Below are 26,438 nucleotides of genomic sequence, written 5' to 3' on the forward strand. Positions count from 1 at the left end.
TTAACGTATGCGAACATTTACCTTTTTATTTGCTGGTGGCGAGGAAATGACACCGAACCATGCACCTCAACACGAACCATCAAGCACACAGGCCACCATACCGACAGAGACGGAAAATCGAACGAGACACACTTTTTTCACGCAGGATTAGAAAACAAAAGGAGGAGGAGGAAAGTTCACAGACACGGTAATTACGCGATTCGGAAATCCCACGCACAATACGCGCTTTTATTATATTTTTAAAAAATAATTTAATATTTGAAGAGCGGCAGCGCCCTCTGGCTTGAAAACTTCGACTTAGTTGACAGACACCCATTAATCAATCCGATTTAAAGCAATTCAAATCAATCAATTGCACGACGATTCAACAATTCACGTGCATTGCTAATCGAGACTGACGACTTCACCAACTGCAACCCACGAAAAGTCGTGAAATTCAATTTAAATTTGAATTTCGCGCCACAACGCCGCCATTTTCTTAACCACTTTGGTTGTTTTGACAGACCAGAAGTGACGTTTCGCCGGTTCTATTTTGCCACGTTCTTTACCGAATTTCGGGCACACTTTCCCACTAACACCAATAATGGTACGTAATGTGCACCCAAAACGGTGTCGCGACACGTTTGACCCATAATTACCAGTTTTCATTTTGTAGGCCGACATTGAACCCATGATGAGGTACGTCTCACCGGTGAACCCAGCGGTGTTCCCACACCTAACCCTCGTCCTGCTAGGAATCGGGATTTTCTTCACGGCGTGGTTTTTCGTCTACGAAGTTACTAGCACAAAGCACACCAGAGACCTCAAAAAAGAGCTGCTCGTGTCACTTGTTGCTTCCATATTCTCCGGGTTTGGCATACTATTTCTTTTGCTTTCAGTGGGTATATACGTCTGATGCGTAAGCCACGTTAAAGTACTGATTTTTAATTATAAGGTAATTATAAATTTGTTACATTTTAATTTAATTGAAATGTTTTGTACTGTCGTGCAATTTAAAAATAAAATTACGTAAGAGCTGCTGTTTCAATTTCGTGTTTATTATTATTATTATTAATTTTGACCAGTTTCGTAACGTTTGCGAATTATCAAGTTAGCGCTGCTGTCATTTTTTGCGGTTGCCATGGTTACGCACACTGTTAACAAGACACCATGGTTTGACAGCAACAATGCAATAAGTAGCAATAATTTAAAATGCAGTTGAAATATCTGCAAACAATACTCGAAGCCCAGGTAAATACATCTTTTTCAAGTTTTATTTGTAGTTGGAAGTTAATTTTTGTAAGGATGGGGAAGCCAGAATTGTGGCTCTGTCGTGGTCACCGAATAACCAAAAACTGGCCGTGGCCACTTCAGACAGGCAAATTTTGCTCTTTGACGAGAAAGGCGAAAAAAGGGACCGTTTTTCCACGAAACCGGCGGATCCTGAAGCTGGGAAGAAGTCGTACGTGATTAAGGGGATTGCGTTTAGTCCAGATTCGACTAAGCTGGCTGTGGGGCAGAGTGACTGTATTGTGTATGTGTACAAACTTGGAGAAAAATGGGGTGAAAAGAAGGTATGCGTAGGTGACTTTTAATAGTTGAAGTAAATTTTTGGGTTGGTAGTTCACAGACATTTGACATCTTAAAATTAAATATGTTGCCAACCTGACCAAAAAATTCTAAACATTAATAGTCATTTCGTTTATAATATTTTTAAAATAAGTTTTAAATAAAAAAAATAGTCTAAGAGTAACCAAACTTCGTACCTTACATGTTTGCAAGCCTCAAAAGTTTGACCACAGTAAAGCTTGTTGACAATAAGGGTCAGTTACTCCGAATTTTCAAAGCAATTTTCGTACTCCCATTCTGCCTTATGGTCGTTTTTTTTTTTTTCAAATTACAGAGAAAAATTCGAATTTATCTAGGCGCCTCCACCATTTTTTTTACGAAAAATTTAAATTGCTCAAAACGATCGGAAAAACTGTTTATCTTATCGAAATTTATCTCCGGATCACGAATCTGTGGTTATTTAAAAATTAATATTTCTCAAATCGATTTTTTTTACGAAAAATTAATGTTTCTCATATCGATCGGAAAAGAAGTTTAAATGTGCGGAAAAGAAAAACTCTAATTTATCTAGGCGTCTTTATCATTTTTTTACGAAAAATACCAAAATCAATCATTTCTTAGCAAGTATTAGCCCCGCCCACCCGCCCTCTATTTTCTTGGAAAGTATATCATTTGCCAAAATTATTCGTATGGTAGCAAGTACTAGCCCCGCCCACCCTCCCTCTTCTCATTTTATTTCTGTTCAGTATAAGATCACACTCATTTCATTCAGATCGGGTAAAAGCAATCACTCAAAAGAGACAGGGTGGGTGGGCGGGGCTAATTATTTTCTTCTGTCGAGTGAAAATAGAAACTTAAGTAGATGTGAAAAAAGTAAAAAAAAGCACTATGTCATGCACCTGACCTGACTTGACCCAACGTGACCTGAGCTGTCCAGACTCCTTTATTGTCCCAAATAAACAAATTTTAAACATTTCTGTAAATATACAAAAGCTACAAAGTACATTATTGAAACATTTGTGTTTTGTGAAACAAAAATTAATAATAATTTACTTTTTCATCTACAAAATTTTAATAGAAAGCCATTTTAATTAGCGATTTTTGGAAAAACAGTAGGAATTTCCGAAGAAACGAGGCCGAAAATGACTTCTGGATATCGAAATCTACAAGAAAATGTCTTCAACTAATTTTCGGACATGGTTGAAAAATAGTCGAAAATGTCAAAAATGCCAAAATCAATCTTGCCTTATCAAATACTAGCTACACCCACCCACCCTCTAATTTCTTAGAGGATGTGTCATCTGCGAAAATCAGTCTTATCTTAGCAAATACTAGCCCCGCCCACCCGCTCCTTATTTTCTTGGAAAGAATGTCATTTGCCAAATTCATCCGTATCTTAGAAAGTACTAGCCCCGCCCACCCCCCTCTTTTCATTCTAACGACTAATTTTATTTATTCAATATAAAATCATTCATTTCATTCAGATCAATCACTGAAAAAGAGACAGGGTGGGTGGGCGGGGCTAATTATGTTCTTTTGTCGAGTGAGAATCGTAGCTTTTTTGTTATACTGTTTGCTATAAAATTTATTCCTTATTTGACCTAACGTGACCTGACCTGTCCTAACTTTTCTATTCTCCCAAATAAACAAATCTTAAACATTTCTGTAAATATGTAAAAACTACACAGTACATTCTTGAAACACTTGTATTTTGTGAAATTTAATAATAATTTTCCTTTTTTATCTACAAAATTTTTACAGCGGGTTATTTTGACGCAACTGTAAAAATTGCTGTACTTTAATTAGCGATTTTGGAAAAACGGTAGGAAATTCCGAAAAAGCGAAGCCGAAAATGATTTCTGAATATTGAAATCTACAAGAAAATGTCTTCAAATAATTTTTGGATATATGGTTGAAAAATGATCGAAAATCTTAAAAGTGCCAAAATCAGTCTTATCTTATCCAGTACTATCTACTATCTTACCTTACCAAGTACTAACCCCGCCCAGCCGCCCTCTATTTTCTTGGTAGGTATGTTATTTGCCAAAATCATTCGTATCTTAGCAAATACTAGCCCCGCCCACCCGCCCCCTATTTTCTTGGAACGAATGTCATTTGCTAAAATCAGTCTTACCTTAGCAAGTACTAGCCCCGCCCACCCGCCCTTTATTTTCTTAGAAGGAATGTCATCTACAAAATCAGTCTTATCTTAACAAGTACTAGCCCCGCCCACCCGCCCTCTATTTTCTTGGAAGGTATGTCATTTGCCAAAATCAGTTTTATCTTAGCAAGTACGAGCGCCGCCCACCCGCCATCTAATTTCTTGGAAGGAATGTCATTTGCTAAAATCAGTCTTATCTTAGCAAGTACTAAACCCGCCCACCCGCCCTTTATTTTCTTGGAAGGAATGTCATCTACAAAATCAGTCTTATCTTAGCAAGTACTAGCCCCGCCCACCCGCCCTTTATTTTCTTGGAAGGAATGTCATCTACAAAATCAGTCTTATCTTAACAAGTACTAGCCCCGCCCACCCGCCCTCTATTTTCTTGGAAGGTATGTCATTTGCCAAAATCAGTCTTATCATAGCAAGTACTAACCCCGCCCACCCGCCCTTTATTTTCTTGGAAGGAATGTCATCTACAAAATCAGTCTTATCTTAGCAAGTACTAGCCCCGCCCACCCGCCCTTTATTTTCTTGGAAGGAATGTCATCTACAAAATCAGTCTTATCTTAGCAAGTACTAGCCCCGCCCACCCGCCCTTTATTTTCTTGGAAGGAATGTCATCTACAAAATCAGTCTTATCTTAACAAGTACTAGCCCCGCCCACCCGCCCTCTATTTTCTTGGAAGGTATGTCATTTGCCAAAATCAGTTTTATCTTAGCAAGTACGAGCGCCGCCCACCCGCCATCTAATTTCTTGGAAGGAATGTCATTTGCTAAAATCAGTCTTATCTTAGCAAGTACTAAACCCGCCCACCCGCCCTTTATTTTCTTGGAAGGAATGTCATCTACAAAATCAGTCTTATCTTAGCAAGTACTAGCCCCGCCCACCCGCCCTTTATTTTCTTGGAAGGAATGTCATCTACAAAATCAGTCTTATCTTAACAAGTACTAGCCCCGCCCACCCGCCCTCTATTTTCTTGGAAGGTATGTCATTTGCCAAAATCAGTCTTATCATAGCAAGTACTAACCCCGCCCACCCGCCCTTTATTTTCTTGGAAGGAATGTCATCTACAAAATCAGTCTTATCTTAGCAAGTACTAGCCCCGCCCACCCGCCCTTTATTTTCTTGGAAGGAATGTCATCTACAAAATCAGTCTTAACTTAGCAAGTACTAGCCCCGCCCACCCGCCCTCTATTTTCTTGGAAGGTATGTCATTTGCCAAAATCAGTCTTATCTTAGCAAGTACTAGCCCCGCCCACCCGCCCTTTATTTTCTTGGAAGGAATGTCATCTACAAAATCAGTCTTATCTTAACAAGTACTAGCCCCGCCCACCCGCCCTCTATTTTCTTGGAAGGTATGTCATTTGCCAAAATCAGTCTTATCATAGCAAGTACTAACCCCGCCCACCCGCCCTTTATTTTCTTGGAAGGAATGTCATCTACAAAATCAGTCTTATCTTAGCAAGTACTAGCCCCGCCCACCCGCCCTTTATTTTCTTGGAAGGAATGTCATCTACAAAATCAGTCTTAACTTAGCAAGTACTAGCCCCGCCCACCCGCCCTCTATTTTCTTGGAAGGTATGTCATTTGCCAAAATCAGTCTTATCTTAGCAAGTACTAGCCCCGCCCACCCGCCCTTTATTTTCTTGGAAGGAATGTCATCTACAAAATCAGTCTTATCTTAACAAGTACTAGCCCCGCCCACCCGCCCTCTATTTTCTTGGAAGGTATGTCATTTGCCAAAATCAGTCTTATCATAGCAAGTACTAACCCCGCCCACCCGCCCTTTATTTTCTTGGAAGGAATGTCATCTACAAAATCAGTCTTATCTTAGCAAGTACTAGCCCCGCCCACCCGCCCTTTATTTTCTTGGAAGGAATGTCATCTACAAAATCAGTCTTAACTTAGCAAGTACTAGCCCCGCCCACCCGCCCTCTATTTTCTTGGAAGGTATGTCATTTGCCAAAATCAGTTTTATGTTAGCAAGTACTAGCCCCGCCCACCCCCCTCTATTTATTCTAAAGACTAATTATATTTCTCTTCATTTATTTTATTCAGATCTGATAAAAGCATTCACTGAAAATGAGACAGGGTGGGTGGGCGGGAAAAAATGCCTATCTCGTAGGCAGTTTGCTCATGGACACAAATCTGTGCATATTTTTGCGATATTTGTTGACATATGAGAGAAAAACGCGAATTTACCTTGGCACCTCCACCATTTTTTACGAAAAATTAATGTTTCTCATATCGATCGGAAAAGAAGTTTAAATGTGCGGAATTTATTTTCGGACCACGAATTTGTGGTTATTTTTGCAATATTTGTCAACATAACAAAGAAAGCTCTAATTTATCTAGGCGCTTCATCACTTTTTTACGAAAAATGCCAAAATCAATCTTATCTTAGCAAGTACTAGCCCCGCCCACCCACCCTCTATCTTCTTCGAAGGTATCTCATTTGCCAAAATCAGTTTTTTCTTAGAAAGTACTAGCCCCGCCCACCCTCCCTCTCCACATTCTATTTCTGTTCAGTATAAGATCACTCATTTTATTCAGATCGGATAAAAACAAAATTTCTTATTTCATGACCTGACCTGTCCTGACTTCTCTATTTTTCCAAATAAACAAATTTTAAACATTATGTTATGAAACAAAAATCACTTTTTTATCTACAAAATTTTTACAGCGAAACTGTAAAAATTGTTGTATTTTAATTAGCTCTTTTGGAAAACGGGTAGGAATTTCCGAAGAAACAAAGCCAAAAATCACTTCTGGATATCGAAATCTACAAGAAAATGTCTTCATCTAATTTTCGAATATAGTTGAAAAATATCAAAAATGCCAAAGTCACTCTTATCTTATCAAATACTAGCCCCGCCCACCCACCCTCTTTTTTCTTAGAGGATATGTCGACTGCCAAAATCAATCTTATCTTAGCAAGTACGAAGGAATGTCATCTACAAAATCAGTCTTAACTTAGCAAGTACTAGCCCCGCCCACCCGCCCTCTATTTTCTTGGAAGGTATGTCATTTGCCAAAATCAGTCTTATCTTAGCAAGTACTAGCCCCGCCCACCCGCCCTTTATTTTCTTGGAAGGAATGTCATCTACAAAATCAGTCTTATCTTAACAAGTACTAGCCCCGCCCACCCGCCCTCTATTTTCTTGGAAGGTGTACCATTTGCCAAACTCATTCGTATCTTAGCAACTACTAGCCCCGCCCACCCGCCCTCTTCTCATTCTAACCACTAATTTTATTTCTGTTCAGTATAAGGTCCATTCATTTCATTCAGATTGGATAAAATCAATCACTGAAAAGGAAACAGGGTGGGTGGGCGGGGCTGATTATGTTCTCTCGAGTGGGAGTGGATACTAATAATAGAATCTAGGATGTGAAAAAAGGTAAAAAAACACTAATCGTAACTTTTTTGTTATACTATTTGCTATAAAATGTATTTCTTATTTGACCTATCGGGACCTGACCTGTCCAGACTTCTTTATTGTCCCAAATAAACAAATTTTAAACATTTCCATAAATATATAAAAAAACTACAAAGTACATTCTTGAAACAGTTGTATCTTGTGAAACAAAAATTATTAACAATTTCCTTTTTTATCTACAAAATTTTTACAGCAGGCTATTTTCACACAACTAAAAATTGCTGTATTTCAATTAGCGGTTTTGGAAAAACAGTAGGAATTTCCGAAGAAACGAAGCCGGAAACGAAATCTACAACAAAGTCTCTTTAATTAATTTTCGGATTTAGTTGTTGAAAAATGGTCGAAAATGTCAAAAAAGCCAAAATCAGTCTTATCTAATCAAATACTAGGCCCACCCACCCACCCTCTATTTTCTGAAAGGTATATCATTTGCGAAACTATTCGTATCTTAGCAACTACTAGCCCCGCCCACCCGCCCTCCTCTCATTCCAACAACTAATTTTATTTCTGTTCAGTTGTTTTATTTTAGATATAACTCAGAATCTCAAGGAAAAAAGAATAATTAACTTTTGTACTTCAGCATATTCTAAATTTATTTGCAATCACTTTAAATTTAAACTGTTAATTTTTATCAATAAATTTTGGTGCCACTATTTTTTTTATAAAATGAATCGCTTAAATGGAAGCGGGTGGGTGGGCGGGGTTTATTATATGTTCGTCTTTAAAATGGGAGTGCTAACTAATAGAAATGACTGTAGAAAAGCGCAAATTGTAACTTTTTTGGAATTGAAGGAACGGGTGGGTGGGCTTAGCTAAGTTTAACTTTTTTCTAGAGAGTCTTATAGACAAGCTATGTCCCCGCCCACCCTCACTCATTTCATTCCAATTACTACTCTTAATACTGTTCAGTATTATCGTTGTAAGTACTAGCCCCACCCACCCACCCTCTCTTTTCTTACAGATATGTGACTTGCCAAAATCAGTCTTGTCTTAACAAGTACTAGCCCCGCCCACCCTCCCTCTTCTCATTCTAGCGACCAATTTTATTTCTGCATAAGATCTACTTTTCATTCGGAGCAGATAAAATGAATCACCGAAATGGAGGCGGGCGGGTGGGCGGGGTTAGGTATATGTTCTTCCGTAGAGTGGGAGTGGGGACTGATCGAATTTAAGCTGCAAAAAAGCGCTAATTGTGATTTTTAGTTGTATTATTTGTTATAAAATTTATTTCTTATTTCAGAAGAAAATTAAATGAGAGAATGCCTGGATGGGTGGGGCTAAGTTTAACTTTTTTCTAGAGAGTCTTGTAGACAAGCTATATCCCCGCCACCCTCACCTATTTTATTCCAGTTACTACCCTTAATGTTGTTCAGTCTTATCGTTGCAAGTACTAGCCCCACCCGCCCACCCTTTTTTTTCTTAGAGGTCTGTGACTTGACAAAATCAGTCTTATCTTAACAAATACTAGCCCCGCCCACCCTTTCTCTTCTTATTTTAGCCACTAATTTTATCTCTGTATAAGATCCACTTTTCATTCGGTGCAGATAAAATTAATCACCGAAATAGAGGCGGGCGGGTGGGCGGGGTTTAGGTATATGCTACAAAGTACATTCTTGAAACACTTGTATTTTGTGAAACAAAAATTAATAATAATTTCCTTTTTTATCTACAAAATTTTTATGGAGAGCTATTTTGACGAAACTGGAAAAATTGCTGTATTTTAATTAGTGATTTTGGAAAAAAGGTAGGAATTTCCGAAGAAACGAAGCCGAAAATGATTTCTGGATATCGAAATCTACAAGAAAATGTCTTCAACTCATTTTCGCATATACGTACAGGTTGATCGCGGAATATGTGCAAAAAAAAATGGGGAATAGCTCACAATAAGATGAGGCTCTGTGTAAATTTCACCGCTGGTAGTGTTTTATGACTTACATAATTACTTCAATGAACCACAAAAAAAGTGCACTGATACCGAAGGGGCAAAAAGACGATACGGGCAGTCGTGAACTAGTGCTTGTTGTGTTTGGTTGTGTTTGACAATGGGGAATTTCTTATAAAAAGGTAGATGTAGCATTCTAAGTTTCGCTTATTTTTGTTCTAATAAACAATGTGGAATCGTTGTGACAAGGACCAAACATCCGTCAATTTTCAACAAAATTTTCGAAATTTCACTAAATACATTTTCTTGTAGATTTCGGGCCGCAGAAGTCATATCAGCTTCCATTTCTTCGATAAATACAATGGTTTTTCCAGAATCGTCCGTTGAAACATTAAAATTTATGCAAAATATTGAGCAATTCTCGACTAGTTTTCAACGAAATTTTCGAAATTTCACTAAATACATTTTCTTGTAATATTTGGACCGCAGAAGTCACTTCCGCTTTCATTTCTTGGATAACTCCAATAGTTTTTCCAGAATCGTCTTTTGAAACATTAAAAAATATGCAAAATCCGCCCTATTTTTGACCAGTTTTCAACAAAATTTTCCAAATTTCACTAAATACATTTTCTTGTAGATTTCGGGCCGCAGAAGTCACTTCCGCTATCATTTCTTCGATAACTCTAATGGTTTTTCCAGAATCGTCCTTTGAAACATTCAAAAATATACAAAATACCCCAATTTTCGAACAATTTTCAACAAAATTTTCGAAATTTCGCTAAATACATTTTTTTGTAGATTTCGGGCCGCAGAAGTCATATCCGCTTTCATTTCTTCGATAAATCCAATGGTTTTTCCAGAATCGTCTTTCGAAACATTTAAAAATATACAAAATACCCCAATTGTCGACCAATTTTTAACAAAATTTTCGAAATTTTACTAAATACATTTTCTTGTAGATTTCGGGCCGCAGAAGTCATATCCGCTTTCATTTTTTCGATAACTCCAATGATTTTTACAGAATCGTCCTTTGAAATACTCAAAAATATACAAAATACTCCAATTTTCGACCAATTTTCAACAAAATTTTCGAAATTTCACTAAATACATTTTCTTCTAGATTTCGGGCCGCAGAAGTCGTATCCGCTTTCAATTCTTCGATAAATCCAATGGTTTTTCGAGAATCGTCCTTCGAAACATTCAAAAATATACAAAATACCCCAATTTTCGACCAATTTTCAACAAAATTTTCGAAATGTCGCTAAATACATTTTTTTATAGATTTCGGGCCGCAGAAGTCATATCCGCTTTCATTTCGTCGATAACTCTAATGGTTTTTCCAGAATCGTCCTTTGAAACATTCAAAAATATACAAAATACCCCAATTTTCGACCAATTTTCAACAAAATTTTCGAAATTTCACTAAATACATTTTCTTGTAGATTTCGGGCCGCAGAAGTCATATCCGCTTTCATTTCTTCGATAACTCCAATGGTTTTTCCAGAATCGTCCTTTGAAACATTAAAAAATATACAAAATACCCCAATTTTCGACCAATTTTCAATAAAATTTTCGAAGGTTCACTAAATGCATTTTCTTGTAGATTTCGGGCCGCAGAAGTCATATCCTCTTTCATTTCTAAGATAACTCCAATGGTTTTTCCAGAATCGTCCTTTGAAACATTTAAAAATATGCAAAATACCCCAATTGTCGACCAATTTTCAACAAAATTTTCGAAATTTCACTAAATACATTTTCTTGTAGATTTCGGGCCGCAGAAGTCATATCCGGTTTCATTTTTTCGATAACTCGAATGGTTTTTCCAGAATCCTCCTTTGAAATATATAAAAATATGCAAAATATCCCAATTTTCGACCAATTTTCAACAAAATTTTCAAAATTTCACTAAATACATTTTCTTGTAGATTTCGGGCCACAGAAGTCATATCCGCTTTCATTTCTTCGATAACTCCAATAGTTTTTCCAGAATCGTCCTTTGAAATATATAAAAATATGCAAAATACCCCAATTTTCGACCAATTTTCAACAAAATTTTCCAAATTTCACTAAATACATTTTCTTGTAGATTTCGGGCCGCAGAAGTCATATCCGCTTTCATTTCTTCGATAACTCCAATGGTTTTTCCAGAATCGTCTTTTGAAACATTCAAAAATATGCAAAATACCCCAATTTTCGACCAATTTTCAACAAAATTTTCGAAATTTCACTAAATACATTTTCTTGTAGATTTCGGGCCGCAGAAGTCATATCCGCTTTCATTTCTTCGATAAATCCAATGTTTTTTCCAGAATCGTCCTTTGAAACATTTAAAAATATGCAAAATACCCCTATTTTCGACCAATTTTCAACAAAATTTTCGAAATTTCACTAAATACATTTTCTTGTAGATTTCGGGCCGCAGAAGTCATATCAGCTTTCATTTCTTCGATAAATACAATGGTTTTTCCAGAATCGTCCGTTGAAACATTAAAATTTATGCAAAATATTGAGCAATTTTCGACTAGTTTTCAACGAAATTTTCGAAATTTCACTAAATACATTTTCTTGTAATATTTGGGCCGCAGAAGTCACTTCCGCTTTCATTTCTTGGATAACTCCAATAGTTTTTCCAGAATCGTCTTTTGAAACATTCAAAAATATGCAAAATCCGCCCTATTTTTGACCAGTTTTCAACAAAATTTTCCAAATTTCACTAAATACATTTTCTTGTAGATTTCGGGCGGCAGAAGTCACTTCCGCTATCATTTCTTCGATAACTCTAATGGTTTTTCCAGAATCGTCCTTTGAAACATTCAAAAATATACAAAATACCCCAATTTTCGACCTATTTTCAACAAAATTTTCGAAATTTCACTAAATACATTTTCTTGTAGATTTCGAGTCGCAGAAGTCATATCCGCTTTCATTTCTTCGATAAATCCAATGGTTTTTCCAGAATCGTCCGTTGAAACATTAAAATTTATGCAAAATATTGAGCAATTTTCGACTAGTTTTCAACGAAATTTTCGAAATTTCACTAAATACATTTTCTTGTAATATTTGGGCCGCAGAAGTCACTTCCGCTTTCATTTCTTGGATAACTCCAATAGTTTTTCCAGAATCGTCTTTTGAAACATTCAAAAATATGCAAAATCCGCCCTATTTTTGACCAGTTTTCAACAAAATTTTCCAAATTTCACTAAATACATTTTCTTGTAGATTTCGGGCCGCAGAAGTCACTTCCGCTATCATTTCTTCGATAACTCTAATGGTTTTTCCAGAATCGTCCTTTGAAACATTCAAAAATATACAAAATACCCCAATTTTCGACCTATTTTCAACAAAATTTTCGAAATTTCACTAAATACATTTTCTTGTAGATTTCGAGTCGCAGAAGTCATATCCGCTTTCATTTCTTTGATAAATCCAATGGTTTTTCCAGAATCGTCTTTCGAAACATTTAAAAATATACAAAATACCCCAAGTTTCGACCAATTTTCAACAAAATTTTCGAAATTTTACTAAATACATTTTCTTGTAGATTTCGGGCCGCAGAAGTCATATCCGCTTTCATTTTTTCGATAATTCGAATGGTTTTTCCAGAATCCTCCTTTGAAATATATAAAAATATGCAAAATACGACCAATTTTCGACTAATTTTCAACGAAATTTTTGAAATTTCACTAAATATATTTCCTTGTAGATTTCGAACCGCAGAAGTCACTTCTGCTTTCATTTCTTCGATAACTCGAATCGTTTTTCCAGAATCGTCCTTTGAAATATATAAAAATATGCAAAATACGACCAAATTTCGACCAATTTTCAACGAAATTTTCGAAATTTCACATAATACATTTTTTTTATAGATTTTGGGCCATAGAGCTCACTCCCGCTTTCATTTCGCGATAACTCCAATGGTTTTACCAGAATAATTCTTTGAAAAGTACAAATCCATGCAAAATACGAGCAATTTTCGACCAGTTTTCAACGAAATTTTCGAAATTTCACTAAATACAAGCGCTATTCGTTGTCCTAAATAAACAAATTTTAAACATTTCTGTAAATACATATATAAAAACTACGCAGTAGTACTTGCTAAGATACGAATGAGTTTGGCAAATAATATACCTTCCAAGAAAATCGAGGGCGGGTGGGCGGGGCTAGAATTTGATAAGATAAGACAGATTTTAACACTTTTAACATTTTCGACCCTTTTCACTACAACCGAAAATTAGTTGAAGACATTTTATCTTGTGGATTTTGTAATCCAGAAGTCATTTTTGGCTTCGTCTACTTAGAAAATGTCTTTAACTAATTTTGGGACATTGTTGAAAAATTGTCGCAAATCTCAGAAGTGTCAAATTCAGTCTTATTTTATCAAATACTAGCCCCGCCCACCCACCCGGTATTTTCTTGGAAGGTATATCATTTGCCAAACTCATTCGTATCTTAGCAACTACTATCCCCGCCCACCCGCCCTCTTCTCATTCTAACGACTAATTTTATTTTTGTTCAGTATGAGATCATTTATTTCATTCACATCGGATAAAATCAATCACTGGAAAGGAGACAGGGTGGGTGGGCGGGGTTAATTATGTTTTTTGTCCAGTGGGAATGGAAACTAATAATAATGGAATCTAGGATGTGGAAAAAGTAAAAAAAAGGGCTAATCGTAACTTTTTTTTGTTATACTATTTGCTATAAAATTTATTTTTTATTGTGACTTGACCTGGCCTGATATCTCTGTTGTCCTAAACAAACAAATTTTAAACATTTCTGTAAATATATAAAAACTACAAAGTACATTCTTGAAACAGTTGTATTTTGTGGATCAAATATTAATAATAATTTCCTTTTTGATCTAAAAAATATTTTGGAAAAACGGTAGGAATTTCCGACGAAACGAAGCCGAAAATGTCTTCAACTAATTTTAGGATATACATAGTTGAAAAATGCTCAAAAATGTCAAAAGTGCCAAATCAGTCTTATCTTAATAGCAGCTTTCAACACAAAAAGGTACAGGGGCGGGGCTTAAGATGCGCGACTTGTAGTCGGGCTAGCAGTGGCGTAACATCGATGTATTGAGAAGGGAGTTTCGGCTGAGTTACATTTCTTTCAAAAACAATTAAAAATAGAGCAATTTCCACAAAAGAATACAGACAACCATTTAATAAAAATAAATTTATTTGTTTGGTAAAAAAATAGACTTACGTAACAATAAATTATGATAATCTATCACACAAAATTTGGTATTTTTAATTATTAAACGAGTTTATAATGTGAGGGATTATAGCATGAGTAAAAAATTTCACGAATCCCTCATTATAAACCAGTATCATATATGTACTATTTTATAGTCGACTAGTCTTAAAGCAACAGTTAAATCTTTAGATAAAAGCGGGCTTAAAACTCTGAGAATAAGCAACCTATGACTATAATTATATGGTTTTTAATTTTCTGGCACAATTTATCGATACCATAAAGTCGGATTATAATAAGGCGTAACGTTTTCTGTCTTTAACATTGAAGTAATAATCGCAGTTCGTATTCTAGCATAATTGACCCTTTTCCTGTAAGCAAAGTGAGTAGACATTATATAAATTCCAATGACACAGAGTGAGACAACATCGCGCAGGCGAAGTCAGATTTTTGGAGCGCCAAGTTTAAATTAACCAATGAGCGACAGATTACGCATGTGTAGCCGGTTGCATTCTGTCAAAGCGGTTTGTTGTCACAGGCCTTTGCTCTTCTGCCGGAGTGCCGGATACAATTTCCAACGTGGTTTTGAAGATGCGTGCGCACGAAAAGTCACTATGGAAGTTTTACGATCTTACAGGAAAAGGGTCAATTGTCGTTTATAACTAGAGCTTCGACTGTACCGTAATTTAACAGTAATTATTGCTCACTAAAAATTACCTTTTTACTTCTTTTACTTACTTTTTTATTCAACTCATACATCAAATACAGCACTAATAATTGTTTAAATTCTTTTTCTATAATGTCAACGCTAATAAAATAGAAAAGTGATATTTTTATTAACCGCAATAATATTTTAATATTTCAAAATCGAAATATTCATCGCCGCTGCCACTGCTTGCACGATATTTGTGAGGCCAAACCAAAACAATGTTCTGCGCACTCCCACCACCTGTACCCTTTTGTGTTGAAAGCTGCTCTATTAAATACTAGCCCCGCCCACCCGCCCTCTCTTTTCTTGGAAGGTATGTCATTTGCCAAACTCATTCCTATTTTAGCAAGTACTAGCCCCTAATTTTATTTCTGGTCAGTATAAGATAATTCATTTCATTCAAATCGAATATGAGTAATCACTGATTAAGAGATAGGGTGGGTGGGCGGGTCTAATTATGTTCTTCTGTCGAGTGGGAGTGGAAACTAATAATAAATCTAAATCTAAGTGAAAAAGATATATCCATTTTTTTACGACAAAATTAAAATGAATCAAAACGGTATGAAACGACGGTGATTCTATTGGAAATTTGTTCGGGATTACAAATCTGTGCTTATTTTTGCGAAATTTTTGTACATAACCAAAGAAACCGCTAGTTTATTTTTTTTTAATGAAAACTTCTACATCGTCTTGTACATTTGTTCAAGGTGACGAATTTTTTATTTAAAAAGGACTAAATTTGTTCATTTGTTGGTATTGAAAAAATATATTATTGATGATTTAAACAAATTTCTCTGTTGGTAGTTCTGAATTAGTGGCAACCATGCTAGAATTCTAGTTCACGGTTGTCAGTTTTGACATGATCACGCCCAACAAGCGTGTTGATTGGTAGAGACAGTGACATACTGACTTGTCATAAATGTCAATTTGGCAAGCCATCATAAAATTTTAAAAATGTCGCCAACCTGACAAAAGAAAATCACAGTATGTCACTCGATAATTTTTATTCGTTGTTCGAAAAAAACATACACAGTATCACAGTTTATTTCAATTCAGTTTCACAACCAATACTTTATTATCAGATTCTCAATACAATTTTTTTGTGTAGGAGACAACTGTCATTGGAATCTTCCGTCATTTGTTGTCTTCATCATTTCACGAATTCTGAGGCCTTAGCTCTTCTATAGATTTCCTAATAGACTCCAAACACTTCTCTATAACTTCTAGTTCTTCAGGAGTTGAGACGCTCTCGCAAATATCTAAAACTTCCGCCAACACTTGCTTTTTTCTCTCAAGAAACGTGTTTCCAGTACTTTCCACACTTGTGGTTTTAGTGGGGGGTTCAATCAACGCATCCACTGGCACCTCTGTTTCTATGTGATCCGTATCAATGAATAAATCATTTTCAGTAGCTGGAAATAACAAATCAAACAAATTAATTTTAAATTTGACATTACAATATAGAACATACAATACCATTTTCTTCCATCTCATTTATGCAGTCTTCAAGGTTGATATCACGATGCGAGATTTCTCTATTCAGGTGTAGGCTTTTCTGGATGTTGTATAAGTCTTGTTTTGTCAATAAATTTAGTCTTGGAGATTCTGCATTCATAACAGAATTGCGCACTCTTTCCAAAATCGTGTCAAAAGGCACCTTTGACGCGATTTCAGACGCTATTTTTTGTCGTTCTTCAGAAGTCAAAAACAAGTGTCTTAGTTCTTGTTTATGACCAACGTGACTTCTCTGAAAAACCACCTCGCAGCGCTCGTTTTTAATCGTGACTTTCATACTAGCTGGACAAAACGCGTCAATTTTATTACTCCCTTGTTTCTTCAATTTTCTTTTATTACTCCCTTTTCTTCTAAATTCTCCAGATCTGTGACAACTATACCGGATCAGTGTATGAGACTTAGTTTTACTCGAGCCGTGCATCGTGACAAAAGACGCTTGGGTGTCTTTTTCAATCCTCTGCTTCCATAGCAAGAACTCGTTGAATGACGAAAACGCGACTTCCTCGTACTCTAGTTTAATTTCGTGCGCTTGCTTGTAGTGTTCCAGAAGATTGGCCTTCGAACTGTCGCTAAACACCCGGCACAAACTGCAATTCATCCGTCTGGCGTTCTTATGGTTCTTCACGTGCTTGCAGAACGCCGACGATTTTTTATTTTCGCTTTTGCATATCTCGCACTGGGCTTTATCTGCAAGAAAATGAGAAGTAGGGGGCGAAAATGGGGGCTGTGGTTATACTTTTGATCAGATCGGGGTGCTTTGTTCGAATGTGGGCGTTCAGGTTGCTGGTGTTCACGAAGGTGTTGTTGCACTCGATGCAGGTGGCGACGGGCGCGTAGGTCTTTTTTGGGGCCAAAACATTTAGTTTGTCTGAAATGGGAATTGTAGGTTATGTTGCGGATTTTGGGGGTAAAAATGATGCTAGTACCTGGGTGCGCTCTCTTCACGTGGGCACGCAGATTTCCGATTTTTGAGAAGGATTTTTTGCATTCGCCGCACTGAGTGCCTGCCATGGGGGCGTAAATTGTAACACGTTTTTTTATTTGTGTTTTGTTAAGTTTGGGTAGCACATGGGGCGTGGGTAAACAATGGGTAAATAAGTGTGAGTTAAGTTAGGTTAGGGTGAAGACGCCAAGACGCCAATCAAAAAGTCACTATTTTTTATCTAGGGACTTTGGATGTCAATCATATGTCAATTAATTTTTGTTGAAAAAAATCTCGCGGCATGTATTAACGGTAATTTTGGAACAAATTACAAAAAATTATTTAAAAAATGTTTGCTGCATTGACTGGAAATCAATAGAGATGAAGATCAATATTTTTTGTCGTTTGTAATTAACCTAAATATATTTATCGGAGTCTCGGCTTTTTCTTTGACGTATTTGGAAGGTATGGGAGAGTGGACAACCATTGAGCCAAAGTTCTATACCGGGTGTCTGGAAGATGACGCACAACTGGTCAGTCTGGGAAAAATTGTAAAAAAAATCCCTCTCACATTTTGGTGGACTTATAATGATTTTAAAATTGGTTCTTTTGTTATGGTTAACAACTAAAGAACACATTCAATATCACAATAACTATAAATAGAATATGTATTAATAAATATAAATTGTCAAAGTTTTCAAAACCCTACGTTTAAAATGTCCTTAAAGGAGCTCGTGTTTTTTTATTTGAAACAATTTTGGAGAACTTTGGTGTTCTATTTTTGGAAAATTCTGACCTGACCTGTTTTTGAATTAATTTTGGGACCCCATTTTTTTTTAAACAATCTTAACAGCTACTAGCCCCGCCCACCCACCCTCTCTTTTCTTAGCGGGTATGTCATTTGCCAAAATCAGTTTTATCTTATCAGGTACTAGCCCCGCCCGCCCGCCCTCCCTTTTCTTAGAAGGTATGCGATTTGCCAAAATCGGTCTTTTTTGTAATGTTTCCAAATTTTGATCATTTTTTTTTAAAGTTAGTCATTAGTAAGTACTTGCTAAGATAAAAATAAAATAATATAAAAAATAAAATTTCTATTTTTCAACTTTGAATTCACGTTTTTTGAAAAGTTTAATCCTATGTTAAATTTTTCAGTTTTCCATTTTTACACTTTTTCGATTTGAAATTTTTGGATGGTATAATTTGTATACTTTTCAGTTTTTGGATATTTAATTTTTTTATTTTTTAGTTCTTCGATTTTCAAATATTTCAAATTTTTCAATTTTTCAACTTTTCGTTTTTTCAATTTTTTAGTTCCTTGATTTTTAAACTGTAAATTTTTTGGTTCCTTGATTTGCAATTTTTTGTATTCAATTTAAAATTTTCCAAATTTCAGACTTTTCAATTTTTCAATTTTTCGTTGCTTCATTTCTTCAATTCTTAGATTTTCCATGTTTCTGTTTCTGGGCCCAATTTTCAGTATTTCGATTTTTCAGTTTCTCGCTTTTGTAATTTTCCTATTTTTTAAGTTTTTCGGTTTTTCAGATTTTGATTTTTCAGTTCTTCGATTTTTCAAATTTTCGTTTTCTCAATTTATATGTAACTGTTCAAATTCTTCCAACTTTTAAATTTTTAAATTTTTCGATTTGCAATTTTTCGTTTTTACAATTTTTCAACTTCTAGATATTTTCATTTTTCGAATTTTCAGGTTCCCGATTTTTAATTTTCTATTTTTGAGTTTCTCGATTTTCGATTTTTCGAGCGTTCAGTCGTAAATTTTTCAATTATCGATTTTACAGTTTTTCGTGTTTACAATCTTCCAATGTTCCAATCTGTAGATATTTTAATTTTTCATTTTTAAAATTATTGGATTTTTCAGTTTTCTGAATTCGTAAACTGTTAAATTTTTAAATTTAACTTTTCAGTGTTAAAATTTTTCCATTTTCTATATTTTTCGATTTTTCAAATTGTCTTTTCCTTAATAATTATATTTTACAATTTTTTGGCTTTTCAGTTTCTCGCGTTGTAATTTTTCAATTTTCGAGTTGATCGATTTATTTTTACAATTTTTTGTTTGATCTCAAATTTTTAAAATTTCTATTTTTCAACTTTGAATTCACGTATTTTGAAAAGTTTAATCCTATGTTAAATGTTTCAGTTTTTCATTTCTACACTTTTTCGATTTGAAATTTTTCGATGTTATAATTTGTACACTTTTCAGTTTTTGGATATTAAATTTTTCCATTTTTTAGTTCTTCGATTTTCAAATATTTAAAATTTTTCAATTTTTCAACTTTTCGTTTTCTCAATTTTTTAGTTCCTCGATTTTTAAATTGTAAATTTTTTGGTTCGTTGATTTGCAATTTTTTGTATTCAATTTAAAATTTTCCAAATTTCAGACTTTTCAATTTTTCAATTTTTCGTTGCTTCATTTCTTCAATTCTTAGATTTTCCATTTTTCTGTTTCTGGGCCCAATTTTCAGTATTTCGATTTTTCAGTTTCTCGCTTTTGTAATTTTCCTATTTTTTAAGTTTTTCGGTTTTTCAGATTTTGATTTTTCAGTTCTTCGATTTTTCAAATTTTCGTTTTCTCAATTTATATGTAACTGCTCAAATTTTTCCAACTTTTAAATTTTGAAATTTTTCGAATTGCAATTTTTCGTTTTTACAATTTTTCAACTTCTATATATTTTCATTTTTCGAATTTTCAGGTTCCCGATTTTTAATTTTTCTATTTTTGAGTTTCTCGATTTTCGATTTTTCGAGCGTTCTGTCTCAAATTTTTCAATTATCGATTTTACAGTTTTTCGTGTTTAGTCTTCCAATGTTCTAATCTGTAGATATTTTAATTTTTCATTTTTAAAATTATTGGATTTTTTAGTTTTCTGAATTTGTAAACTGTTAAATTTTTAAATTTAACTTTTCAGTGTTAAAATTTTTCCATTTTCTATATTTTTCGATTTTTCAAATTGTCTTTTCCTTAATAATTATATTTTACAATTTTTTGGTTTTTCAGTTTCTCGCGTTGTAATTTTTCGATTTTTCAGTTGATCGATCTATTTTTACAATTTTTTGTTTGATCTCAAATTTTTAAAATTTGTATTTTTCAACTTTGAATTTACGTTTTTTGAAAAGTTTAATTCTATGTTAAATTTTTCGGTTTTTCATTTCTACACTTTTTCGATTTGAAATTTTTCGATGTTATAATTTGTACATTTTTCAGTTTTTGGATATTTAATTTTTCTATTTTTTAGTTCTTCGATTTTCAAATATTTCAAATTTTTCAATTTTTTAACTTTTCGTTTTCTCAAGTTTTTAGTTCCTCGATTTTTAATTTTTAAATTTTTTGGTTCCTTGATTTGCAATTTTTTGTATTCAATTTAAAATTTTCCAAATTTCAGACTTTTCAATTTTTCAATTTTTCGTTGCTTCATTTCTTCAGTTTTTCGATTTTCCATTTTTCTGTTTCTGGGCCCAATTTTCAGTGTTTCGATTTTTCAATTTCTCGCTTTTTAATTTTCCTATTTTTTAAGATTTTCGATTTTTCAGATTTTGATTTTTCAGTTCTCCGATTTTTCAAATTTTTGATTTCTCAATTTATATGTAACTATTCAAGTTCTCCATTAATTTTTAAAATTGTTGGATGTTTCAGTTTTCCGACTTCGTAAACTGTTGAATTTTTAAATCTTTCAGTTATTCATTTCTTTAGCTTTTCAGTGTTAAAATGTTTCCCTTTTCTAGTTTTTTCGATTTTTCAAATTGTCTTTTCCTAAATGATTATATTTTACAATTTTTTGGTTTTTCAGTTTCTCGCGTTTTAATTTTTGGATTTTTCAATGTTTCGATATTTTTAGATTTTTCAATTTTTGAACTTTTGAATTTTTCAATTTTTATTTCTTCAGTTTTTCGATTTTGAAATTTTTCAGTGTTTCGATTTTTCGGTTTATCGAGATTTTGACCTTTCCATTATTCGATTTTTCAATTTCGCGATTTTCCAATTTTTCGGTACTTTGAATTCTTTTTACTTTAAAATTTTTGGGTTTTCAATCTCTAATTTTTCGGTTTTGGGTCATTTTGATGTCTCGACTTTCCGATTTCTCAACTTTTCAATTTTTCGGTTTTTTCAACTTTTCAATTTCTCGATTTTTCAGTTTTCGATTCCTCAGTTCAATTTTTCAGTTTTCAAAATTTTCGCGTTTCCATTTTCTCGATTTTTCAATTTTTTAATTTTTAGCGTTTCCGAATTTTGGATTTTTAGGTTTTTCAACATTTGAAAATTTCGATTTCTCGATTTTTCGGTTATTCGTTTTTTCTATTTTTCAATTTTTCGAATTTTTGAATTTTAAATTTTCCAGTTTTCAGTTCTTCGATTTTTAATTTTGCGATTTTTCAACTTTTCCATTTTCAGCTTCTCGACTTTAAAGTTTTCTATTTTTCACCCTCTAAGAAAAGAGAGCGTGTGTGGGCGGTGCTAGTGGCTGCCAATATAACACTGATTTTGGCAAATGAGATACGATCTAAGAGAAGAGAGGGCTGGTGGGCGGGGCTAGTACCTTCTAAGATAAAACTGGGGCTAGTACTTGCTAGGATAAGACTGATTTTGGCAAATAACATACCTTCTAAGAAACGAGAGGGTGGGTGGGTGGGGTTAGTTCCTGCTAAGATAAGGCTGATTTTGGCGAATGAGATACCTTCTCAGAAAAGAAAGGGCGAGTGGGTGGGGCTAGTAGCTGCTAAGACTGATTTTGGCAAATGACATATCTTCTAAGAAACGAGAGGGTGGGTGGGCGGGGCTAGTACCTGCTAAGATAAGACTGATTTTACCAAAACATTCGGAAAACCAAAAAATCGATTAATCCAAGAATTGAAGAATCGAAAAACTGAAAAATCGAGAAATTGCCAAATTCCTAATGAAATGTCGAAAAATTGGGAAATCGAAAAATCGGAAAGTCGAAATAGTCAATTTCATAATTATTCCTTTGTACAATTTTTGATTTCTTCAATTTTTCACTTTCTTGATTTTAAATTTTTTGATTTTTCTTTCTTCAGTTTTTCGATTCCTTAATTCTTCTATTTTTCAGTTCTTCAATTTTTCGTTCTTTCAATATTCCGATTTTTCAGCATTTTAATTCTTCTTTTTCTTTTTTATTTTTCCAATTTCTCGTTTCTTCAGTTTTCCTCAATTTTTTGATTTTATAGTTTCTTCATTTTACAATTTTACAATGTCGTCTTTTCGACTTTTAAATTTCTCAGTGTCACAATTCTTCCTTTTTACAAGTTTTGGTTTCTTCAATTGTCCGATTTTTCACTTCCTTCATTTTTCAGTTTCTTGATTTAAAATTTTTTGATTTTTCGTTTCTTCAGATTTTCGATTCCTTAATTCTTCTATTTTTCAGTTTCTTCATTTTTCAATTTTTCGTTTCTTCAATCTTCTGATTTTTCAGTATTTTAATTCTTCATTTTCTTGCTTATTTTTTCCAATTTCTCGTTTCTACAGTTTTCCTCAATTTTATGATTTTATAGTCTCTTCATTTTACAATTTTACAATGTCGTCTTTTCGACTTTTCAATTTCTCTGTCACAATTCTTCCTTTTTACAACTTGTGGTTTCTTCAATTTTCCGATTTTTCACTTTCTTCATTTTTCAGTTTCCTGATTTTAAATTTTTTGATTTTTCGCTCCTTCTGTTTTTCGATTCCTTAATTCTTCTATTTTTCAGTTTCTTCATTTTTCAATTTTTCTTACAATGTTTCGTTTGTTTAGTTTTTCCATTCTTCAATTTTTCGTTCCTTCAAACTTTTGATTTTTCAGTATTTTAATTCTTCATTTTCTTGCTTATTTTTTCAATTTCTCGTTTCTTCAGTTTTCCTCAATTTTTAATTTTATAGTTTCTTCATTTTACAATTTTACAATGTCGTCTTTTCGACTTTTCAATTTCTCAGTGTCACAGTTCTTCCTTTTTACAACTTTTGGTTTCTTCAATTTTCCGACTTTTCACTTTCTTCATGATTCAGTTTCTTGATTTTAAATTTTTTGATTTTTCGCTCCTTCAGTTTTTTGATTCCTTAATTCTTCTATTTTTCAGTTTCTTCATTTTTTTCGATTTTACAATGTTTCGTTTGTTCAGTTTTACAATTCTTCAATTTTTCGTTCCTTCAATCCTCCCATTTTTCAGTATTTTAATTCTTCGTTTTCTTGCTTATTTTTTCAATTTCTCGTTTCTACAGTTTTCCTCAATTTTTGATTTTATAGTTTCTTCATTTTACAATTTTACAATGTCGTCGTTTCGACTTTTCAATTTCTCAGTGTCACAATTCTTCCTTTTTACAACTTTTGGGTTCTTCAATTTTCCGATTTTTCACTTTCTTCATTTTTCAGTTTCTTGATTTTAAATTTTTTGGTTTTAAAATTTTTGATTTTTCGTTTCTTTAGTTTTTCGATTCCTTAATACTTCTATTTTTCAGTTTCTTCATTTTTCATTGTTTCGATTTTACGATGTTTCGTTTGTTCAGTGTTTCGATTCTTCAATTTTTCGTTCCTTCTATCTTCCGATTTTTCAGCATTTTAATTCTTCATTTTCTTGCTTATTTTTTCAATTTCTCGTTTCTTCAGTGTTCTCCAATTTTTGATTTTATAGTTTCTTCATTTTACAATTTTACAATCTCGCCTTTTCGACTTTTCAATTTCTCAATGTCACAATTCTTCCTTTTTACAACTTTTGGGTTCTTCAATTTTCCGATTTTTCACTTTCTTCATTTTTCAGTTTCTTGATTTTAAATTTTTTTATTTTTCGCTCCTTCAGTTTTTTGATTCCTTAATTCTTCTATTTTTCAGTTTCATCATTTTTTTCGATTTTACAATGTTTCGTTTGTTCAGTTTTGCAATTCTTCAATTTTTCGTTCCTTCATTCCTCCGATTTTTCAGCATTTTAATTCTTCATTTTCTTGCTTATTTTTTCAATTTCTCGTTTCTACAGTTTTCCTCAATTTTTGATTTTATAGTTTCTTCATTTTACAATTTTACAATGTCGTCTTTTCGACTTTTCAATTTCTCAGTGTCACAATTCTACCTTTTTACAACATTCGGTTTTGTCAATTTTCCGATTTTTCATTTTCTCCATTTTTCAGTTCATTGATTCTAAGTTTTTTGATTTTTCGTTTCTTCAGTTTTTCGATCCCTTAATTCTTCTATTTTTCAGTTTCTTCATTTTTCAATTTTTCGATTTTAGAATGTTTCGTTTGTTCAGTTTTTCGATTTTACAATGTTTCGTTTGTTCAGTTTTTCGATTCTTCAATTTCTCGTTCCTTCAATTTTCCGATTTTTCAGTATTTTAATTCTTCATTTTCTTGCTTATTTTTTCAATTTCTCGTTTCTTCAGTTTTCCTGAATTTTTGATTTTATAGTTTCTTTATTTTACAATTTTACAATGTCGTCTTTTCGACTTTTCAATTTCTTAATTTCGCGTTCTTCCTTTTTACAATCTTTGGTTTCTTTAATTTTCCGATTTTTCACTTTTTTCATTTTTCAGTTTCTTGATTTTAAATTTTTTGATTTTTCGCTCCTTCAGTTTTTCGATTCCTTAATTCTTCTATTTTTCAGTTTCTTCATTTTTCAATTTTTCGATTTTACAATGTTTCGTTTGTTCAGTTTTTCGATTTTTCAGTTTTTCGTTCCTTCAATCTTCCGATTTTTCGTTATTTTAATTCTTCATTTTCTTGCTTATTTTTTCAATTTCTCGTTTCTTTAGTTTTCCTCAATTTTTGATTTTATAGTTTCTTCATTTTACAATTTTACAATGTCGTCTTTTCGACTTTTCAATTTCTCAGCGTCACAATTCTTCTTTTTACAACTTTTTGTTTTTTCAATTTTCCGATTTTTCACTTTCTTCATTTTTCAGTTTCGTGATTTTAAGTTTTTTCATTTTTCGTTTCTTCAGTTTTTGATTTCATATTTTGTTCAGTTTCGATTTTACAATGTTTCGGTTTTTCAGTTTCTCGATTTCACAATTCTTCGTTTGTACAATTTTTGGCTTCTTCAATTTTTCGGCCAAAAACGGAAAGTTAAAAATTGAAAATATTAAAGTTTTAAACAATATTGATAATCTGAAAAATCGAAAAACCAAAAATTAAAAAAATTGAAAAATTCAAAAACCGAAAAATATAAAAACGAGAAACATCCAAAAATCGAGAAATCGAAAAATGGAAAAATGGATAAAAAATTGAAGAATCGAAAAATTGAAAAATCCCAAAACTATAAGAAACTTCAAAACGGTTGATGAACGGATAAATTTTGAGATTAGTGATTTACCATAAGATTTCGAAGCACTCAATTTTGCAAATTTAAACTTAAATTGTAAAATGTTAAACAACTGTGTACCTGTTAAGACTGATTTTGGCAAATGACATATTTTCTAAGAAAAGAGAGGGTGGGTGGGTGGGGCTAGTACCTGCTAAGATGAGACTGACTTTGGCAAATGACATATCCTCTATGAAAAGAGAGGGTGGGTGGGCGGGGACTCAACTAAACTTGTCAAATTTTTGCATTTCATAAAATAATAATAATAATAACCACGTGATATTTTAGGCAATCTGCAACAAATTCCCCCAACCCTCCCCCGTAATCTGCATCCTCTGGCTCTCCACCGGCCCCATCATCTGCGGCCTAGCCGACGGCAAAGTCCGCGCCCTCCAAACCAAATCCAACAAATCCCAAAGCCTCTTCGCCTCCGACAGCCTCGTGGTCTCCCTCTGCTCCAACTCCAAAGGCACCGGTTTCCTATCCGGTCACGTCGACGGCAACGTCATACGTTTCTACGTATCCAACGACTACAACGAAGACGAAGCTCAAGGACGCGTCATCCTCTACTCGGTCCCGCCGTGCGCCATAGCGTGGGCCCAAGGACACATCTTCGTCGCCGGCTGCGACAAAAGAGTCTCTATATACAGCAACGCCGGCAAGCTCGTCAAAAATTTCGACTATAGCAAGGATCTAGACGAGCACGAATTCACCATTGCCACGTGCAGTCCCAGCGGCCAAGTGAGTAGAAACACGCTTGTCGTATGATT

At 33.8% G+C, this 26,438-nt stretch overlaps 4 protein-coding genes across 6 annotated transcripts in view; 2 read left to right on the forward strand and 2 right to left on the reverse strand.

Annotated features, from left to right (window-relative positions):
* LOC135127700 (USP6 N-terminal-like protein) overlaps positions 1–244 on the reverse strand; it is a 28,834-nt gene extending 28,590 nt beyond the window's left edge. Inside the window, exon 1 of one of the 2 annotated variants that reach the window (XM_064054260.1) lies at positions 22–244. The gene's annotated coding sequence lies outside the window, so the exon portion shown is untranslated. The remainder of the gene's footprint in view (positions 1–21) is intronic. The other variant, XM_064054261.1, reaches the window with a different exon arrangement.
* Positions 245–476: 232 nt separating this feature from the next.
* LOC135127702 (transmembrane protein 258) lies at positions 477–1,027 on the forward strand. Its single transcript, XM_064054262.1, has 2 exons — positions 477–586; positions 656–1,027. Exons 1-2 carry the CDS (start codon positions 584–586, stop codon positions 893–895), a joined length of 243 nt encoding a protein of 80 aa, XP_063910332.1. The 5' UTR covers positions 477–583; the 3' UTR covers positions 896–1,027.
* Positions 1,028–1,140: 113 nt separating this feature from the next.
* Positions 1,141–26,438, forward strand: part of LOC135127703 (intraflagellar transport protein 172 homolog) — a 41,955-nt gene continuing 16,657 nt past the window's right edge. The window contains exons 1-3 of the mRNA XM_064054263.1: positions 1,141–1,230; positions 1,284–1,553; positions 25,957–26,409. Coding sequence (XP_063910333.1) covers positions 1,192–1,230; positions 1,284–1,553; positions 25,957–26,409 — 762 coding nt within the window. The 5' untranslated portion in view covers positions 1,141–1,191. The remainder of the gene's footprint in view (positions 1,231–1,283; positions 1,554–25,956; positions 26,410–26,438) is intronic.
* LOC135128303 (zinc finger protein with KRAB and SCAN domains 4-like) lies at positions 15,969–17,586 on the reverse strand. Of its 2 annotated transcripts, none has more exons than XM_064055213.1 (4): positions 17,382–17,586; positions 17,192–17,323; positions 16,417–17,142; positions 15,969–16,352 (listed from the first exon to the last, which is right to left on the reverse strand). In XM_064055213.1, exons 1-4 carry the CDS (start codon positions 17,464–17,466, stop codon positions 16,096–16,098), a joined length of 1,200 nt encoding a protein of 399 aa, XP_063911283.1. In that variant the 5' UTR covers positions 17,467–17,586; the 3' UTR covers positions 15,969–16,095. The 2 variants fall into 2 exon arrangements, with proteins under 2 accessions (XP_063911283.1, XP_063911284.1); XM_064055214.1 differs by having other exon boundaries at positions 16,221–16,352; positions 16,412–17,142.

This window comes from Zophobas morio, unplaced genomic scaffold (assembly GCF_036711695.1).
Source record: "Zophobas morio isolate AGI-343-1 ecotype UQ-CSIRO unplaced genomic scaffold, CSIRO_AGI_Zmor_V1 ptg000012l, whole genome shotgun sequence".
NCBI classification, from domain to species: domain Eukaryota; kingdom Metazoa; phylum Arthropoda; class Insecta; order Coleoptera; family Tenebrionidae; genus Zophobas; species Zophobas morio.

What these genes read in the sequence shown, in the direction of transcription:
- LOC135128303 (XM_064055213.1), bottom strand. Translation starts at nt 17,466, where the DNA reads ATGGCAGGCACTCAGTGCGGCGAATGCAAAAAATCCTTCTCAAAAATC. An exon ending in GCACCCCGATCTGATCAAAA is followed by an intron (nt 17,143 to 17,191) that starts GTATAACCACAG and finishes ATTTTCTTGCAG; the next exon opens with ATAAAGCCCAGTGCGAGATA. An exon ending in AAATGAGATGGAAGAAAATG is followed by an intron (nt 16,353 to 16,416) that starts GTATTGTATGTT and finishes TGTTATTTCCAG; the next exon opens with CTACTGAAAATGATTTATTC.